Raw genomic sequence first — 19,695 nt, forward strand, 5'->3', positions numbered from 1 at the left:
TCAGGGGCCTGATGCTCTCCTTGGCTCATTTTGAACTCAGAGGAAAAGTGCTTGAGCGCAGTCAGGTTTGAACGGGGCCCCCAGTGGTGGCGTAGCCCACACCCTCAGGCCCAGGGGCAAACACTTATTGGCTGAGCCACACCAAGCCAGGCTCCCAGCCCGGGCACTGCTGATGCCCTTCGCCTGCCTCAGTGCCCCACGCCAGCACCCACCCTGGCCAGGCATGTCTGCCCTCATGGGGCACCACTGGGCTGGTGCAAAGCCATCTGGAGAACTTTCCCTGATGTTTGTCTCTACCCCAGGGACAGGGCTTGCACAGGGATACCCCAGCCCTCAGCCTGCCCTGGGCTCCCCAAGTACCTGAGTCCCCTGAAGAAGGGGCAGCCCAAGATGTAATTCTAACGTTATGGGTTGAGTTGTGTGCCCCCCAAAAGATCTGTTGGCATCCTCGCCCCTGTACCTCAGAATGTGACCTTGTTAGGGTCATTTACAGAAGTGATCAAGATAAAGTCATTAGGGTGGACCCTAATTAAATATGGCTGATGTCCTTATAAGAAAGGGGAAATTTGGACACGGGGACAGACATGCATGCAGACAGAATAACCTATAAAGATGAGCTATGCTGTCCCATGCCAAGAAATTACCAGAAGCTGAGAGAGAGACCTGGAGCAGATCCTTCCCTGGTGCCGTTAGAGGGAGTGTGGCCCTGCCAACACTTTGATCTCAGACTTCTGGCCTCCAGAACCGTGAGACAATGCATTTCTGTGGCTTAAGCCACTCATTTGTGGTACTTTGTTATCGCAGCTCTAGAAAACTAATACGGTTGTGACCTTCATTTCACAGAGGAGGAAACTGAAGCTTGGGGAGATACCATAACAGTGTCTCAGTCCCCAGGCAGGTAGGGAGGCAGAGCCATGAGGCCAGAAAGGAACAGGATGAGGACAAGTTGCATCTTGGAGTGTCTTCCCTTGTAGGCTCATTGTCCTCCCACGTTGGTTTCACCTGCTGCCCTGCACGCCCCCACCCCATCACCTCATTTATTTTGCCTCTGCCACTGCCCTTGGTCACACTTTCTGCACTGCTTCTGCCCCAGGGCCTTGGCACTTGCTGTCCCTTCTGGCTGAAGAACTCTTTCCCCCATATATCCAAACCATACTCTCCCTCACATCCTGCAGATCTTTGGTAAAGTGTTGGGGAGGCAACCCATCTGAAACTGCAGTCTGCCCGGCCTTGGTCCCTGCTATGTTAGCACTAAGACATACTATGGGTTTTGCTTGATTGTTTCTTGTGTGTGTCTCCCTGTCAGAACAAGAGCTTCAGGAAGGCAAGCCCGGTCCTCTCTTTTCCATCACTGTATCCTGATGCCCAGGCCAGGTAGACATTTGAACCAAAAATGACATTGCTGGCACTTCCCAAGCCCCCATTTATTTTAGGCCTTGAAGTGAGACACTTGTGTGGTTAGAAGGGACCCTAGGAAGCTGTGCCTTCTAAAAGTGCTTTTGACGTGCCACATAGGAAGTCCTGGACCTGACCTTGGCAGGGCTTAGCTAGTCATCAGATGCATTGGATCCCTGAGTCCCCAACATGGATCCTCTTTTCCCAGATGGAAGGGGAATTCGCCTCCTTTTCAAATACCCCTTCCTAGATAAGCTACTTCTGCTCTCTGGCTCTAAGACAGCCAGTTGAAGTGTGTTAGCATGGAGACTGGAGGTGTGGAGTTGACTGATATGGAAGCTAAGTCTGTGAGTAAACAAGACCAGCCCAGGAATGCAGCCTGGCCTTGAGGCTTGTCCTGGCAGGCCTGAGCTCCCGGCCTTCTCCCTGCAGAGACAACACCCTCCCCCCCCAACACACACACTGTCCCACCACCAACACCTGATCTTTGGGTCTCATCTACCAGCAGATAGCATCATCCAGGCCCTTTAGCAGATGCCTGGCTCATGGGTGAGCTGGGCTCAGGTGGAAACATAGAAGCCCAGAGGGAAAAGTTTCTTCCCTCAGCTTGGGCCAGAGCTCCAGCTTCTAGGCATCCACCTGAGGCTACAGTCGGATGGGGACTGTGGAGAGGTCATGTGGGAAGGCCATGTGGGAAGCCAGCTGTAGTGTGTTGGTCTGAGGTCTCAAGTCTGGGGCAACTCACCAAGCAACAAAGTGTGGGGAGTTTGCTAAGGCTGGATGGTGGCATGCCAAGAGTTCCCATGAGCTCTGACCACTAGGCCAAGGAGAGCAGTTGGCCCGCCACAGGGAGTCTGGCCTCCCCTGGCCACATCCAGGAGACAGAACCTCATGGGGCTTGGTCACATTTTTATTGTGAAGTGCCTGGTGCTGGCCACTGGGGCAGCCAGATGAACAGAAAGGGGCAGGAAGGGAGGGAAGGGCCTGGATAGGCCTCCAGCTTCCTCACCTACAACATTCTCCCCACCTTTTTTAATCTTTTCATTTTGAAATGATTTCAATTTACTAAAAACTTGAAAAAACAGAACAAAACATTCCAGTGTACTTCACCCAGTTCCCCCAAATGTTAACACCCTACCTCTAGCCATAGTAAAATGATTACAACCAGGATATTAGCATTGATACATCACTACCAGCTAATTTACAAACCTGATTTGAATTTTATCAGTTGTCCCACTTCCATCCCTTTCCTGAGCCAGGTTCCAGTACAGGGTCCAGATACCACATCACACTTAGTTGTGCCTCCTGTAATTGAAGACAGTTCCTCAGTGTATCTTTGACTTGAATGATCCTGACACTTGAAGGGCACCTGTCAGTTTTTTAGTAGAATGTCCCTCATTTGGGTTAGTCTTATCTTTCTTCATTCAGGTTTTGCCATTTGGGTAGAAATACCAGCAAGGTATGCATGTCCTTCTCAGGAGGCCCACAATATGTCCCTTTACTGGTGCTGACTTTGGTCTTCATTTTTATTGAACTATCATTAGTATACCATACAATGAACATCTTTATAAATGTGATCAGTTTGGATGTATATACATTTCTTGGTGACTTCAATCACTTGGTTACGTGATACCTCTCAGGTTTTTCTCCTCTGCAGTTACTATTTTAGGTTTGCAACTAGTGTCTTGGGAAGAAACTTGGAAACTCCAAAAAAATCGCCAATTCTCATACTCTGGCCGGCTGTTTTTAGCATCCGTGGTTTTTGTCTGCAGCAGGTTTGTGCAGGCTGCCAAAAGGAAGATTTCCTACTTCCATCATTCCTTCTACATTTATTCACTGGAATTCTGGTCTAAGGAAGAGCTGTCTCTTCTCCATTTACTTATACCCTCCCTTTTCTGAGGTTCCTGAAATGGCATTAGCAAGTGGAAAAATACCCGACAGCTCAGCGTATTTGTCCTTTCTTCCTAATGGTTATGCTTAATGCTTTTAATTGGAAACATGTAATGACTGCGTGTATACGGTCTCACCCGTACTACGTAGACCACAGAGGTGCCCTCTGCTCCCGGCGTTCCCTGCGCCGCCATGTTCCCGGCGTTTCCCGCTTTCTCCCGTTCCCGGCATCCCCTGCGCTCCCCCTTCCCCGGCATTCCCTGCGCTTCCCGCGCTCTCCTGTTCCCGGCATCCCCTGCGCTCCCCGTTCCCGGCGCTCCGCGCGGCCACCGCCCTCCGCGCGGCGAGCCCCGCCCCGGCGGCGACCGTTAGCGCGGCGGCGGCCTGAGCGCCTGGTCCCGCCCACGCGGCCGCGCTATTGGGCCGCGTGCCGTGGCCGCGAGAGCCACGCGCTTCCGATTGGCGGCCTTCGCAGCCCGCTCCGGGGTTCCCCCAATGCGGGGCGGCCGCGCGCAGGGATTGGCTGCGAGCCGCCAAGGCCCGCCCTCCGCTCGCCCCGCGCGGCAGGCTGGTTCGCCGACCGGAGAGAGCTTGGGAGGCCTTTCTAGATGTCGGCTGCGGCGGCCGTGGCGGCCAGGCTGTGAGGGTCTCCCTGCCTTGGTCGGGCTGCGGGCAGCTCGGGCAGGCCGCGGGCGCCGGAGGTAGGTGCGGGGCGCGAGGGGCGCCCCGCGGGCCGGGCGGGCGCTGCGGCCTGCGCGAGGGCGCGCCCTTCCCCTCCCTCCTTCCCGGGCCGAGGGTTGAGGGCCCGGGCGGCGGGGTGGGGTGGGGCGGGGCGGGAGGGCGCGAGGCGGGGCAGCCACGCGGAGTCCCGGCCTTTGTGAAGCATCATGGCCGCGGGCCTCGGAGAACGCGGGGCCGGGGTCCCGCCGTGGCGGGGGAGGGGGGCGGGCCCCAGGCCCCAGGCGGCGCCGACGCCGGTCGCTCTCCGCCCGGGTAAACAGCCCGAGTGTAAAGAGGCCCCTCGCCCTGTGGGCCCGAAGCCGTAGCGTCGCTTTCAGGCGGGAAAGGTATGAACACGGGTAGTGCTCGCTCAGGATCCTGCCGGGTGTAACAGTTTGGGAAATCTGAGAAGTCGCCTAAGTCCTTTTCTCCGCCAAATGCTCATGGGTTGAGTGTCACTTAGATAAGCGGAATGTGGTTTTGTTGCAACAATGGTCGTGGTAGAAATAAATGGAAGGTGGCAACCTGTTGATAGTGATACCTGTCAAGTACCATTCGATGGCCTTGCGTTGCTCATGATAGGAATTTGATTTGCTGTTCTGCATGCTTGCATGTACCTTGTTACCTGATGCACGGCAGTCCAGGCTAGGGCTGGTGACTGTGTGAGGCCAACCACCAGGCGGAGACCCTCTTTTTCCTGGTCTAAGCCTGGACTCCCAGTCAGCCGCCTGACGCAGAGTGGCCCAAACCCTGCCGCAGGCTGTCACTCACCAAAGGGAGTGAATGGCCAGTCAGGAGTGCGCCTGTGAGTACAGGATGTGAGGCCTGTTGGAGGATGACAAAAGGAATGGATGAGGTCATACTGCTGCTGGGTTGGGCGGGAGGCTGCGGTGTGAGAGGCTTGACCAAAAGGCACCAGCCCCAGCACTGGACAGTACAGCCAGTGCCTTGATGCCAGCCCAGCAAGTGGACTTAAGTGAAGGGCGCTGTCCAAGCCTGTTGGTTTTACCCCATGTACCAGGGATCCAGGGGAGCCTGCTGCAAGTCTGCTGCTGGCTTACAGTCCACTTGGCAAGCAAGGTTTGCATCCGTGTGTTCAATCAGCTGAAGCAGCAGTGAGGCTGATGGTGGATAGTCACTCTTTGAGCCGTTTATGGTCAGGCACTCTGTAGGGCACTTCCTGAGGATCGTTTAAAATCTGACCGTGACCTTGGTAGTAGAAAACATGAGTCTCACTGGATTGCTTGGTCTTGGTCTTGGTCCCTCTTAGTAGCTGCCCTTCCCTTCCCCCTTTGGTGGTCTCATATAGCTTCCTGGCTTTAATGCCCTCTCTCCTTGACATCTCCCATCGCCTTCTCCAGCCCTGGCCTCCCTTCTGAGGCTCTGTCTCTTCCCTATCTCCATATGTTGCTTTGATGCCAAGTAGCCATGTTCAAACCTAAATCCTTATCTTTACCCACCCCACAACACTTCTCATGCTGCCTTCACCACCTCAATGTGTGACAGCTCTGTTCATGAGTTTAGAGTCACCTGGATTCCTCTCTTAGGCCTCAATGCAACACTCAGGACTATTTCTTACCACCTCCAGTTTAACATGCTATTCTGAACTTCCTGGTGAGCCTCTTAATTCTTCTCTTCGCTCTCACTCCTGCTCCTTCCCCTACTCACGCACGATAGTTTTTCTGGACACAGAATGATTTTTTTAAACTGTAAGATAGTGTAAAACCAAGGAAGTGAGGAGAGGAGAGAGTTTGCCTGGGTGGTAAAGCAGCTTTACTGCTTTCTAGCTATGTGACCTTGAGCAAGTTGCTTAACCTTTCTGTCCTTAACCTATCTCTTAGTGCTGTGTGAGAACTGGTGAGTGAAAATGCGTAACACTCTTAGAGCAGGGCCTGGCTGAGGGTTCGTTGCCACTGCTGTCCTTGGATCATGTCCTGTCCAGTGGCCCATCTCTTAAAATAAGAGCCGCAGTCCTGGTCTCAGTCCCCCTTAGCAGGCTGCTTTCATCTGCTGCACTGCACCTCTACCCTGGGGCCTTTGCTCTTCTGTCGCCTGGAACGTCCCCTCCTCCCACCCACTTAGCTCACTCTCTTCTGCCTCCAGATGGGCTCTGGCTGTGCAGTCTTTGCTCTCTGCCCTTTCTGAAGCTGCCCCCCCCCAACTCCTTGTTTTCTCTTGAAAACTTCTCAGCTTTTCTTAGTTGTTTCTCCGTCTCTCCTGCTAAAAAGAGAGCTCTGTGGGGTAGGGATTTTCTCTGTTTTGTGTCCTTAGCATCTAGAATGGTATGTGGGCCATGTGGAAAGTGTTCAGCAAACACTTGTTGAATGAGTAGAGCAAGCTTACAGGGGAAAGTAAGGAAGTTGCCAGAACTGTCCTACTGTGAGCTCTGAGCCTTGAGCTGCTGCCCCCTGGGGCTGGGCAGGCTTTCCTGATCTCCCAGGGAGAAAGAGCACTTTATTTCTCTACAGCTCCCTGACCCCACCCTCTGCACCTCTTCCAGGCCTCCTGCATTGTTGTTATCATCTTTGCTTTGTGCTTTGGTGATGGCAGCTGCTTGGTCTTTTAACATGGTAGCAGGTGTCCCTATCATGTACCATCCTTTGTTTCAGCCCCTCCCTTCAGCCCCCAGAGTCACAGATTGGCTCTTGCTAGTGTCTCCACAGACCTACCAGAAGCCGATGGGTTTGGTCCTGATTTTTATCTGTGTTCTGTAGCACTGGACATGCTGACCTGTCTGTCCTTCTCTGAAATGATCTTTGTTGGTTGCCAGGAGACTGGCCTTATTTCACTCAGTTCTCTTCATACGTGTTCAGCTGCAGCCTCCTTAGCGTTTACCTCAGTTCTGAGTCTTGTTATCTATATGCAGTATTCCCTTGATCTTTAGCCCCTTTAACACATACACCTTTGGGGGAGGGGTTGTGTTAAACTCCCATCGAATTAAAAAATGTAAGGACATCTTAGAATCTAGAAAATAGAGTGACAGCTCAGTGGTCATTGCCCTTCCAACTGTGTCCAGGTGGTGGGGACCTTGTCTCTTGCTTATGGTAGTACATCCCTTAGGGTGGAAGGCCAGTGAATATTGGTTGAATGAATGAATTAAATCTAAGTTAAGTCTCTGGTTTTTATGTTGTGTCTCCTTGAAAGTACAACCACCACGCTCTACTCCTTCACTGTAAACTTCTTAAATATGTGCTGTCTGCCGTCTCTGTTCTATCCATGCAGCCAGTCAAGCCTGCCCTATGTGGGCATGGGAATGCATGTGCGTAGCTGCACCCGTGTGCATGGCATGTTCATGCGTGTGTGTGTCTGCATGGTGTGGGAGTGTGCGCGCATACACATTTGCGTCTGCACGTGCTTCTCCTGCTTTGATGCCCGGCCCTCCTGCAGACCTCTGGGTTTTTGGATTGTCCCTCTGACCTGCCTTTTCACGTCATCCCTTTTGTTGTCCTTTCTCTGAAGGGAAGCTTCCCAGAGTTGCATCCTCAACCCTCTTCTTGGTCTGTGTTGCCTCTCTGGGCAGCCTCTCTCCTGTGGTTTTGGCGACTTATCACCTCGCTGATGTGTTCTGGCCTTCTGTTTCCGGGCCAGTCACAGCTCCAGAGCTGTGGCCTCAGCACCTGTTGGATAGGTCTCCCTGGAGGCTCCATCCGTTCTCCTCTGCAGGCTCCTGCCTGAATGCTGGAACACGTGTGTCCCTCCAGGGGAGAAGCCTCATTCGCCTTCAGTTCCCTCTTGTCTCTGCTCTCCACCTCTACCCGGTCAGCAGTGGGGTCAGTTCTGTGTCTTCACTGTTGTTGAGGGCTCCAGACCCATCAACAGAGCCTCTTTCACACCTTTGTGCTCTGGCCTGGAGGACTGCCCTCTATGCCTTGAACATAGGCACTGGGCCTGGCACAGCTGTCAGTCTCCTTTTTCAAATAGGGACTGAATTGTGGCATGAGAATCACTTCACCCTTGGTGGCTCCTTATTGCCCCCAGGAGGGAGCCAGGCTCCGGATGGCACCCAGAACTTCCTGTGTCCTTGGCTCCAGCTGTCTCCTGAGGCTCCCCCGACCAAACCTGGCCAGGTTCCCTTCCCCACAGCCACCACCCCCTCCTCTACCGGGAACAGAACATGCCACCTCTGGTGATCTCAGCACGCTGCATCACTGTCCCGGTCCACGTGCCACCTTGTGGGCCCAGGAGAGCCTTGGGGTCCCCTGGTAGCAGAGCGCCTGGCCGTACCTCTGAGGCCCTAGTGCCGCAGAGTTGAGCTGAGGGTCTCGCATTCGCCCTCACCCTCTGACTGACCCAGCCCTAGCAGGTGAGTGGATCCATGTCGCTCTGATGGCCAGAGGGAGGCCACACACCTTGTGTGTGTTCCGGAAAGGGCAGCCTTGCACCGTGAGCTTGATTACCTAATAAACTGAGTTAAGGGAATGCTGCGGTGAAGCTTAGCCTAGTTTTTAAAAGTCTTTTTTGAACCTTAAGATGATACCGTTTTTTGTGCTTCTGAAGTAGGAATTACAGTGGACAATTAATAAGATATTTAGCTTTGGACTTAAATTATAATTTAGGTTCTGAAGGAAGAATGTGGAGCTCTTAATTCTTCTCTTTGCTCTCACTGAAGGAAGATTGTTTTGAAGCCTAGAAGGTTCTCTAAGGCAGTAGTATTTCAAGTTCTTTACTACACTGTTAATAGCACTTGACTCTCAGTACCAGGGAAGCAGAAGGTTTCTGTCATTTTGTGACGATGTTTTTAAATCTCTTTGCAGGTGGAAGAAGAAAGGTGCCACTTTGGCATGAAGACAGACTCGCTTAGTCGTCAGTCATTTAAGCTGAGTGCATTGTGATTTCCAATAATTGAGGCAGTGGTTCTAAAAGCTGTCTACATTAATGAAAAGAGCAATGTGGCCAGCTTGACTAAGCCGCCAGCGTGTGCAGCGCGGGCAGGACGGCACCGGGTCTCAACGGACTTGTGCATGTTAGCTGTATAGATTTATGTAAGGTTTTTTAAAACTCTGGTCTTTTAAAATAGTCTTAACCACTTTTACTATGGAGACATATGAGAGTCCCTCTCCTCTCCCGCGTGAGCCCGCAGGAGAAGCGGTGATGGAGAACCGAGCTTGCCCCCTCCAAGCGCTGCCCCGTGAACAGTCTCCACCACCTCCCCTGCAAACGTCCAGTGATGCAGAGGTAATGGACGTTGGCTCTGGTGGTGATGGACAGGCCGAACCCCCTGCTGAGGACCCGCTCAACTTCTACGGAGCTTCTCTTCTCTCCAAAGGATCCTTCTCTAAGGCCCGCCTCCTCATAGACCCGAACTGTAGTGGCCACAGCCCGCGCACCGCCCGGCACGCACCTGCGGTCCGGAAGTTCTCCCCTGACCTTAAGTTGCTTAAGGATGTAAAGATTAGCGTGAGCTTTACCGAGAGCTGCAGGAGTAAGGACAGGAAGGTGCTGTACACAGGAGTGGAGCGCGACGCTCGCGCAGAGTGCGGTCTGGCCCTTAGCCCTGTCAGTGGAGACGTGCATGCTTGTCCCTTTGGCGGGAGTGTTGGGAACGGGGTAGGTGTAGGGGGTGAGAGTGCTGATAAGAAGGATGAGGAGAATGAGCTGGATCAGGAAAAGAGAGTGGAGTACGCAGTGCTCGATGAGTTAGAAGATTTTACTGACAATTTGGAGCTAGATGAAGAAGGAGCAGGCGGGTTCACGGCTAAAGCAATCGTGCAGAGAGACAGAGTGGATGAAGAGGCCTTGAACTTCTCCTATGAGGTATGTCGGCGACCCCTCCTTTGGAGCACTCTTAGCAAAACCCAAAGAGAGGTGTTGGGAACTGCAGCATCTTTTGAAAGCTGATGTTGCAGAGGAAAAAAAAAAAACATATGAGGTGGAATAATGTTAAGGTGGAAAAGAAAAAGCTGTGAAAGTCCAGGTTTTTAAATTTTCCTAATGAAAGGTTTGGCTGAGCAGTCGACCTTGTACCCTTTATGCAACCTGGGTTGGAAGGTGCTGCTGAGAAGCGCTTCCTGGTGGCGTGTGCACCTGTTCCAGGCGTCAAGTGTGTTGGTTGCAGTTGTCAGTTTCTTCCTGTTTGTTTTTCAGATGATCACGCAACATAAAGGCATACCTAGGCCCCCACTTCAGAGTGCCTCATTTCTGTGTCTGTTCTCACTAATGCTATTAAGCTTGCCTACGGTACAGGAACACAGGCTCCGGGGGCCCTGGTGTCTGAACAGCGTATTTTGCAGGATGATTTTGACAACGATGTTGATGCTCTGCTGGAAGAGGGCCTTTGTGCTCCCAAAAAGAGACGGATGGAGGAGAAATACGGAGGAGACAGTGACCATCCATCTGACGGAGAGACAAGCGTGCAGCCAATGATGACCAAGATTAAAACTGTGCTCAAAAGTAAGTCAGCCAGTCAGAAAGTAGTGTGTTTGTGGGGTGGCAGAAGTGCCGGTTTGAGAGCCCTTGGGTGCCAGGCAGTGGTGTGGGCAGTGGGCACGTGTTTGCGGGAGGACAGTCACATGTGATGAAGGAGAAACAGACAAGACACAAGGAGGTATCATACGCACAATGATCTGGGTGCAGATTGTGGTGTCTGCTGTGGATACACAGCAGAGCGGCTGGTGTTGTGCAGGGGGTAGGGAGGGCACCTCTGATGGGGTGAGGAGGGGGGATGATGTTGTTGCTGGGAGATGACAAGATGGGCAACTAGAGGATGTGAGGCCAAGGCCAGAGGTGGGTGCAGCACTGTGGCAGGCGATGGTTGCAGTCTGGGTTCTGGATTCTCTGCCAAGTGTCAGGGGAAGCCACTAGAAGCAGGCAGGAGTTGTTACACAATTTTTGTCTAAAAGCACAGCTTCTGTGGCTGCAGCATGGTGTGTGTACTTTAGATGGGCAGGGTGGGAGGTTCTCTGGTAGGGGTGAAGGTGTTCCAGAGCTGCACTTGGATTTGGGGATGGTGGGGGGAGCAATCGGAAGGCACCCAGAGTCATGCCTGTGCTGCTCGTTTGCCAGTGCAGTGCAGAGCTGAGAGAAGTCGGTGTCAGTTTCTATCTTTTCTGTCCTGGAGTTGCCTATGGGGCTGGGCATTGGGCAGTGGGAAGGGGCTGAACAGATGCATGGGGACTCAGGCACACAGTTGAGACCTTAGGCTGAGGGCTGGGGTGTGGAAGGTGGCCTGGCATGATGGGAGGAAATTGAGGGGCAGGTGGTGTGCAGTCTCTGACTGCAGAGTGGACAGGTCGGCTGTGCTGGGTGCCACAAAGCCCTGTCCATTCTGAGTGGCCTGGTTCAGGTTCACAGTATGCTTGGCCATAACCGCAGGCGTGCCACTGCGCCTGCCTGCACCAGGCACTGCTTTGCCTTTCCCTCTGCAGCCTTCTGCTCCACCTCACCCTCCTGGCAGCCTGCCCCACAGTGCTGCCTCCTAGGAGCTGCAGCATGGGCCTCAGGCTCAGGGGTGCGTGTAAGCTGCTTGTGAGCTCTTCAGACGGCTGGGCCAACTTTATGACTGCTAGTTGTCACAAATGAGTAGCCCAGGTGCACCTGTGTCCCATGTTGTACTTTGCTAGCATTTTGTTTGCTTCTCCTTGTCCTGACTTAGCCCAGAGCTGGTGTAAGGCAGCTCCTTGGCTCTAGTTTAGGTAGGGGAGAGTTCCTGCCAGTGTTTGTGTATCTCTAACTTGTAGTGCTTCCTCCTGGGGCCCATCCTGACATCAGCCATCCAGCCGGTACTCTTATGTTCTGATGTCAGGCCAGGGGTTAACACTGCCGGGTGGGGACCTGGCACTGGGGTGCTACTCCCTTGTCCATGAGAGTCCCTCATGCCATTTCATTATGTCTGTGGTTTTTAAATGTCATTTGCTTTTTTCTTTTGTTCCTGAATTTCTCACTTGCTCCCAATTCCGCTAAGAGAATTAAGTTTCAGTTAAATCTTTGTGCTTTTCCTAGTCACTGGGCTTGTCAGTGGCAGGTGTCAAGTGGGTAACAAGTCTTGAGCTTTTTTCTCTGATTGCCTGTAAAGCAAAGAAGGGATTGGGAGTAGTGTTTTAAAACTGATTTAGAAAAGAATGAATTGGAAGTAGTGTTTCACATGCCGGTGAGAGTGTGCAGCTCGGGTACAACGAACACTTGCTGTCTAGTCACAGGGAGCAGTGGTTGGCAGACATGCGATTTATTAACAAAGCTTACTCAGCCCCTGTGGTGCCCACGGCTGTGCAGACAGCAGCTGAGGTGAGGACTTGTGTCTTGCAGAACCTCATCCCAGGCTCCTTCGTGCACCATGTGCTGTTCTAGGCCCCAGAGCATAGCTGTGAACAAGGCAGACAGCCTCCTGCTGTTGAAGAGGGACTTAGACTCTCTGGGTTGGAGCCATGTAGACAAGCACCACAGTTGAGAGCAGAGTTTTGTGCCTGGGAGGTGCTGAGTGGCAGGCAGGGCTGGGGTAGGCTCTGTCTGCTGGAGGGTGGGGTTTTCCCCTACTCCCCTCGTTCTTAGAGGTTCTTTTCAATCCTGGGTTGACTTGACTATTTTTATCTGCCACGTGTCATAATTTTGAAGCCATCTTTACACCTCAAAGTATTTTTGAAGTGATTGTGGGATGCTCTTGTCTCCTGTGCAGGTCGTGGCCGTCCTCCTACAGAACCGTTGCCCGACGGGTGGATCATGACATTCCATAACTCCGGAGTCCCGGTGTACCTACACAGAGAGTCTCGGGTGGTCACCTGGTCCAGGCCGTACTTCCTGGGAACGGGAAGCATACGGGTAGGGGATGCATCAGTCGTGAATTTAGTCTTGTAAGTTTGCAGACTAAACATGCACACCTTGCGTTTGCATGGTAGCCAGGCAGAGGCAAGTGGAAGGCTTCGGGTGTTCAGAACTTTGGGGTCATCCTTGTAATCTGTGTTGCAATTTCACTATCCACAGAAACATGATCCTCCTCTGAGCAGCATTCCCTGTCTGCATTACAAGAAAATGAAGGACAATGAGGAAAGAGAGCAAAACAGTGAGCTTGCCCCCAGTGGGGAAGTGTCCCCTGTCAAGCCCCTGAGCCGAACTGCGGAGTTGGAATTCCCCCTGGAAGAGCCCGACTCCATGGGAGCTGACTCGGGGGCCCTGGATGAGAAGGACCCACTGGGGGCTGAGGCTGCCCCCGGGGCCCTGGGGCAGGTGAAGGCCAAGGTTGAGGTGTGCAAAGATGAATCAGTTGGTAAGTTTCTGGAGTGAACTTCCTTCCTTCCTTACTGGTTGGGATCCATCTGCAGGGACGTGGCTGCACTCCACGCCTCCCCCGGGGTTACATTCCTTCTGCCGAAGGCGACCTGTTCCTGCTTTTGTCTGTGAGGAAGGTACTTCTGGGGACCTCTCTCTACTCTTACATGGTTGGAAACTCCTGTCTCCCTGATCTTAGAACCTGCCTGGGTCTGCAGGCCCCACATGGCCGGTGCTGCCATGGAGATGGCTACTGTCATTGCAGACTGGCCTTTTTCTCTGGTCTCGTTTGTGACCTTACCTGAAATTTTGGTTTTTCAGTAGGATGTGCTCCTGTGGCATTGTTTTGATCTATCTTGATGCACTCAGAATGAACTTCTTCAAGCCACAGACTCAGTACTGGGAGACAGCCACTATTCTGTGGAGTTTCCCTCTTCAACCCCGTAATTGCTTTTGGCTGTGTATTGGTGTTTCTTTTCTCTCTCCTGTGTTTTTTAGCTTAGGTCTACCCATGCAAGTCTTAGTTGTCTCTACAATGGTGGCAGACCTCTCTCAACCTACCTGCTGAATCTCTTTCAAAGAGGACTTTGTGTTTTCAGGATTTCTGGTTATTGCTATTTGGATATTGTCTGAATATTGCTGCCCAGCCTTCCTTGTAACTCGTAGGTGTGAGGAGCCTAGAAAAGCTGGGTTGGAGGGGGGCACCACTGCTGAGGGAGGGTTGGCCTCTGTGGAGAGGGCTCAGTGGAGCCTTAGGCATCTGGGGAAAGGCAGGGTGTGTCACTGCTCCCCAGTTTCCCCCCCCGTGGGTGGACTGCCATCTCCCCCCCCCCAACCTACCTGCCTGCCTGTTGCCTCCCTCCACATCCACGTCAGCTTCCCGTGTTCTGTCAGTGTGTCGGCGCTTTTCTCAGGACCCAGCTGGAAGGGAGCTTTCATTTTAAGACTCAACGTATTTGTTTCTTTCTTTAAATCCATCTTTACACACATGTAACACCTGAATGTGTTCTTGTTTTTCTGAAAACACCTGTCTTTCACATCTAATTTTACTCCCTTGGGAGAGGTGACCACTGTACTTGTTTCCAGACTTCCTTTCCTGCATTCACATGTAAAGAAATACGTGGTTTGGGTGTGTAATTAAGTGGGTGCAGGTATATCATTTCACAGCCTTGTGTTTTAACCACGTATTCCTCGGTCTCACACATGGAACTCCTCCCTCCACTTCCACAGGCATTGCTCTTAGGGCTGAGTGTGAGCCACAAGTCCCTGCCTCAGGGCTTACACTTGAGTAAGAAACCAGTGAGGGTAACGTGACCCTCTAGGATATCCTGGGAGAGAGAGGGGTAGTGGGTACAACAATAAAAGCAGGCGGCCCCTGGGAACTTCACAGAGTAGGGGTGGGTGGTGAGCAGTGGGACTGGGCCAGGGGCTGTGTGGGGAGAGGCATGACAGGTGCCAGGGCCCCAGCTGCCTGGGTGTGTTGCTGAGTGTGCAGCCAGCCAGAGTGGCTGGAGGGGAGAGTGCAAGGTGCACAGTGCTTCGGCTGCTGTGGTACTTGTTTTGATACAGGGAGAAAAGTCTTGAAGACCATCTGGTTTTTTGGGTTTTATTTAAAGCTTTTTCTTTTTCTTCTTGTTCTTGTTCCAAACAGACTAAAAGAGTGTCTCAGAAATTTGTCCATACGGGACCTTCCTGAGTAATTTGAGTGACAGGACCTAATTCAGGGGCGCCTGGGTGGCTCAGTCAGTTAAGTGTCTGCCTTAGGCTCAGGTCATGATTCCATGGTGCTGGGATCAAGCCCCATGTCAGGCTCCCTGTTCAGTGGGGAACCCACTTCTCCCTCTTTCTGCCCCTCTCCCCTATTTGTGCTTTCTCGCTCACTCTCTCAAGTAGATAAATAAAATCTTTAAAAAAAAGAAAGAAAGAAAGGACCTGATTCTTTGCTTTCTTTACCCTCAAAAGGAAAAGGGAAAGGGGAATGGCATGGCAGGACCTGTTTGGTGGGCTGTCCATCACCATCCTACTCACTGGACAGAGGAAACATGACTCTTAGATTGGAAGTTAGCAGTTTTGTTCTCTGATAAATCCACACAGATCTTGAGGAATTTCGGAACTACCTGGAAAAGCGTTTTGACTTTGAGCAAGTCACTGTGAAGAAATTCAGGACTTGGGCCGAGCGGCGGCAATTTAACCGAGAAATGAAACGGAAACAGGCTGAGTCCGAGAGGCCCATTCTGCCGGCCAATCAGAAACTCATCACTCTGTCTGTGCAGGATGCACCCACAAAGAAAGGTGAGTTGGGGCGTGTATGGCCGATTGGTTAGCCTGTTGTTTTTCACTTGATGGTCTTAGAACATATGCTTTGTGTGTGAGTTGCATTTACTTCAGAGCTTATGTTTACCCTGTGAATGCCGAGGTGCACTACGTTCACGGTGGTGAGCCCCTAATTCCGTGAGTCGCTAACTTGGATGGTGCCCGGTCCCGAGTGCTAGCTTGCAGCAGGTCCTCACGCTGTTGCTGAGATAGGCCTTCTTGTCACAGAGTTTGTCATTAACCCCAACGGGAAGTCCGAGGTCTGCATCCTGCACGAGTACATGCAGCGCGTCCTCAAGGTCCGCCCTGTTTATAATTTCTTTGAATGTGGTAAGTTTGACCTTCCTCATCTCAGCCCTGAAGAATCCTACACCTCGTCGGGTCGTGGTGGGGGAGGTGGGAACTGACCATTAACCTCACTCCGCTGGGATAGAAGTGAAAGGGCAGGGAGAAGTGCGCTGCAGGTGGGCGGGTCGTTTTCACAGCCATGTGCCCCATCTGAGGGCAAATGCCCCTACCTCCCCCTTTCTTTATCCATACTCTTCCCCACCCCCACCTTCCTCTCATCCCTTGCTCTGAAGAAGGCCCCCCCTGCCTGGGGGCGGGTGGACGAAGGGGCCTCAGGCCTGCACTTCCCACCAGCTGTCTCCTGTGGCCATCCGCATCACATCTTTGTGAAAACCAGTTTGTCTTCCCCGTGGAACCCTGAACCCATGAGTCACTCATTGTTTTCATGTCGTTTCTTTGGCTTCCTGCATCTGTTTATCTCTGCTCTTCACAGTCTTCTGTCCATCTTTCACAGACATTGATCCCTGTCCCTGGTGGCTTGGCCTCTGGCCTCCTGTCCCCTTCCAGCTTACTAACCTGTGGTCCCGTTTCCCAGTTTTCCTGGCATGCTGTCTGCCTGCTGACCAATCCTTGGCCCTATCTCCATGCTTCAGGGAGCCCCTGTCTCTGCCTTTCAGCAGTAGCCCAGACCCTGCCTTATCTCTTGGTGCTAGCAGATTGTATGTGTGCATGTGTGCACACCTTTAATGTCTTGGCAAGTATTTTTAAAACTGTAATTTTAATTTTAAGAGAACCCAAGTGAGCCTTTTGGTGCCTCGGTGACCATTGATGGTGTGACCTATGGATCTGGAACTGCAAGCAGCAAAAAACTTGCGAAGAATAAAGCTGGTAATGTGCCTACTTGGGTGCCAGAGACCAATGCTGTCCACGGTGTCTGCCCCTCCCCTTGGCTAGGGAGGGCTGGGGGTGGGGCAAATCTATTTGTTTTATGTAATCCTCTAAGTTGGTTTCTTAAAAGTATGTGCTCATTGGAAAAGACTCAAATAGAGAAAGTAAAATGTGAGAAATAAACCTAAAAACCTCAAACCTTCTCTGCTCTGTGGCAGCTGGGCCAGAATCTCCTGCCCTTGTCCCCACTGCTCACAGAGCTAACTGGGCCGTGGTGAGCACACGTTCTAGGGTGGGTTTGTGTGTAAACCGAGCAAAATGTGGGCATGCTAGGAGATGACAAACAGGTGGCTTTTCACACTGTTGGCATTCTCTTTGAGTGGTTTCTGGATTTGGGACTGCCACTCACTGAACGTAGCCTGTCGGATCCCTGGGAAGGCCTATGTTTTCCAGTTAAAAGGGTAGCCATTCTGCCTCACCATCAGGGTTACTTGGCCTCTTCTTGGAAGTGGAGCACATTTTAGGGTGGGTGTTGGGGGTGCACCCCAGGCCCTGGTGCCCACAGTTTGATTCTTACGGTTTCTACCTCTGCTATAGTGGCTTCCAAAGCAGCTTTGCCCTGTATAAGCTTCAAGTATGTCCGTTTTATCACATTCTTACCAGGTCTCGGGGGGGGTGAAAGTGCTTTTGTTCATGTGACGCAGAGTTTACCTTGGAGTTGCTTTCTTTTGTGGCGTACGCTGAGGATGATTGGGAGGATAGGTTACTTTCTGTCCTTATGTGAGGCTGTGTTGGGCTCACGCACTCCATCCCTTCTCCAGGAAGGCCTGCTGTCCATTTTAGAGAGATTGTGCCATAAGCCTTTTACAGCTTAACAAACTGGTGCTAACAAGGTCATGAGGCAAATAGCTCACAGAGGAGGGCCCACTGTGGGAGTGGAAACGTCCTGGCAGTAGGGCTCTGCTCTCCCCATGTGCGAGGATCCACTTACTGTCCCCAGACCCCCCAGCACCTATGACTATAGGGTCAGATTATTACCCCTCCCCATTCCCCACACCCCCCCATGTCCCCACCCCAGTGGTGAGTGGCAGCCCTCCTCACTCAGAAATCTGTGCTCAGCATTGAGCCATCCCTCTGCTCCGTCCTGCAGACGCTTTCTCAAGAGTATCCATCCTGTCTCACTGCTTCCCCCACACACACTCACAGTAGCCTGCTCAGTCCTCAGGCCTCAGTGCTTGGCCTGGGTCCCACTGAGCATTTGCCTGCACGCCACCATGGTGATTTGTCTGAAGCAGATCTCTCCCGCCTTGCCTGCTACCAGTACCTTAGGGCAAGAGTACATACAGCTTGGTGTGGCTTTATGAGGCTGCCCGCAGCCTAACACTTGCCCCACTGTGTCCTTTGCTCAGGATGTGCTCCTCCATCCTCTACTCTCCCTGCCTCTGAAGTGCTGCTGTTCCCCAGGGCCCTTGCTTCCCCCTGAGCCATGGGAACCCTGGCCCTGCACCAGAGCCAGCATGCATCATGCTCTGGAGTCAGGAAGCAAGCTGGGCCCAAGCCCTCACCCTTGGGGTTTTTCTTTTCATAGCCCGAGCTACGCTGGAGATCCTTATCCCTGACTTTGTCAAACAGACCTCTGAGGAGAAGCCCAAAGACAGTGAAGAGCTTGAGGTGAGTGTCCTTAATCCTGCTGTGTCTAGAGCTGTGGCTTCAATCCAGTGTCTGTGCCACCCCCACCCTACCTCCCAGGTTAGTGCAGGTTATGGATTTAATCATCCAAGCTCCAGGTGATTTTGTTTGTTCATATTTCATAAAAGGGGAAACTTTGTCTTTGTGCAAGCAAGGGGGGGAAATGTCATTTTTTTCAGAGATTTTTGTCCTCTGTGTCTTGCAATGGGTGGTAAAGAATGTGCACAGTAAGTGTATTTGGAAGGAAGTCAGCTCTCCCCTGACTGTAGATCCATGGTGGGAATCTGTCTTTGAGACAGAGTCTGTAAGTTAGGTTGTTCTTTGTAATAAGAACTGTTTAAAACTACTTGTAAACCTTTTTGGGTAAATATGATTCTGTGATTATTTGTAGTGGGGGGCTTTTCAAACTCTGAAGAAGGCATTCTTTTTTATAACGACTTTATTGATCTGTGTATATATGTATATATATATCTATATATATCATAAATTTTGCTACTTTAAACCATGCTATCGAGTGGATTTTCGTATATTCAGAGTTGTGCAATCATCACAGTGGTCTAATCTTAGAATATTTTCATCTGTCTAAAAGGAAGCCCTGTACCCATTAGCAGTCATTTCTAATTCTCCCTGTCCCCCAGCCCCTCAACTCCTGGCAACCGCTAATCTCCTTTTCTGTTTTGATGGATTTGCCAGCTCTGGACACTCGCTATCAGTGGAATCATATGACATGTAGCTTTATTGGCTGGCTTTTTAAACCATGCTGTGTGAGCTGTGGGTTTTATCCTATTGAGGACGTTTCCTTCTGTTTTACTGAGAGTTTTTTTCAGGAATGGATGTTAAATTTTGTCAAATGTTCCTGCTTCTATTGAGATGATTGTGTGGTTTTTATCTTTTACTTTACTCATATGGTGGTATATTGCATGGGTGTTTGAATATTAAACCAACCTTGGATTTCTGGGACAAATCCCACTTGGTTGCAGTGTACATAAGTTTTATGTGTTGCTGGATTTAGCATGCTGGTATTTTGTTAAGGACTTCTGCAGCTATATTTATAAGGGACACTCGTCTGTAGTTTTCTTGTGATGTGTGGTGTTGGTGTTGGGGGAATACTGTCTTTACAGAATGAGGTGGAAAGTGTTCCTTTCTCTTCTTTTGTGTAGAATAGTTTGTGAAAGGTTGGTATTAATTTTTAAACATTTGGTAGAATTCAGTGAAAATATCTGAGTCTAGACTTGACTTTGGGGTTATTTAATAACTGATTCAGTCTTTTCATGTACTTCTCTTCAGATTTCCTGCCTCCTTTTTGACCTGGTT

The 19,695-nt window shown here is 51.4% G+C and overlaps 1 protein-coding gene across 4 annotated transcripts in view; it reads left to right on the top strand.

Moving 5' to 3' along the window:
* Nucleotides 1-3,801: 3,801 nt before the first annotated feature.
* DGCR8 (DGCR8 microprocessor complex subunit) overlaps nt 3,802-19,695 on the top strand; it is a 34,973-nt gene continuing 19,079 nt past the window's right edge. Inside the window, exons 1-9 of one of the 4 annotated variants that reach the window (XM_026486267.4) lie at nt 3,802-3,986; nt 8,760-9,759; nt 10,236-10,395; nt 12,614-12,756; nt 12,919-13,201; nt 15,298-15,495; nt 15,745-15,846; nt 16,594-16,692; nt 18,281-18,363. In XM_026486267.4, coding sequence (XP_026342052.1) covers nt 9,040-9,759; nt 10,236-10,395; nt 12,614-12,756; nt 12,919-13,201; nt 15,298-15,495; nt 15,745-15,846; nt 16,594-16,692; nt 18,281-18,363 — 1,788 coding nt within the window. In that variant the 5' untranslated portion in view covers nt 3,802-3,986; nt 8,760-9,039. Of the gene's footprint in view, nt 3,987-4,182; nt 9,760-10,235; nt 10,396-12,613; nt 12,757-12,918; nt 13,202-15,297; nt 15,496-15,744; nt 15,847-16,593; nt 16,693-18,280; nt 18,364-19,695 lie in introns of those variants that run through there. The other 3 variants (XM_057305845.1, XM_048221580.2, XM_026486269.4) reach the window with 3 other exon arrangements.

This window comes from Ursus arctos, unplaced genomic scaffold (genome assembly GCF_023065955.2).
Source record: "Ursus arctos isolate Adak ecotype North America unplaced genomic scaffold, UrsArc2.0 scaffold_34, whole genome shotgun sequence".
NCBI classification, from domain to species: Eukaryota; Metazoa; Chordata; class Mammalia; order Carnivora; family Ursidae; genus Ursus; species Ursus arctos.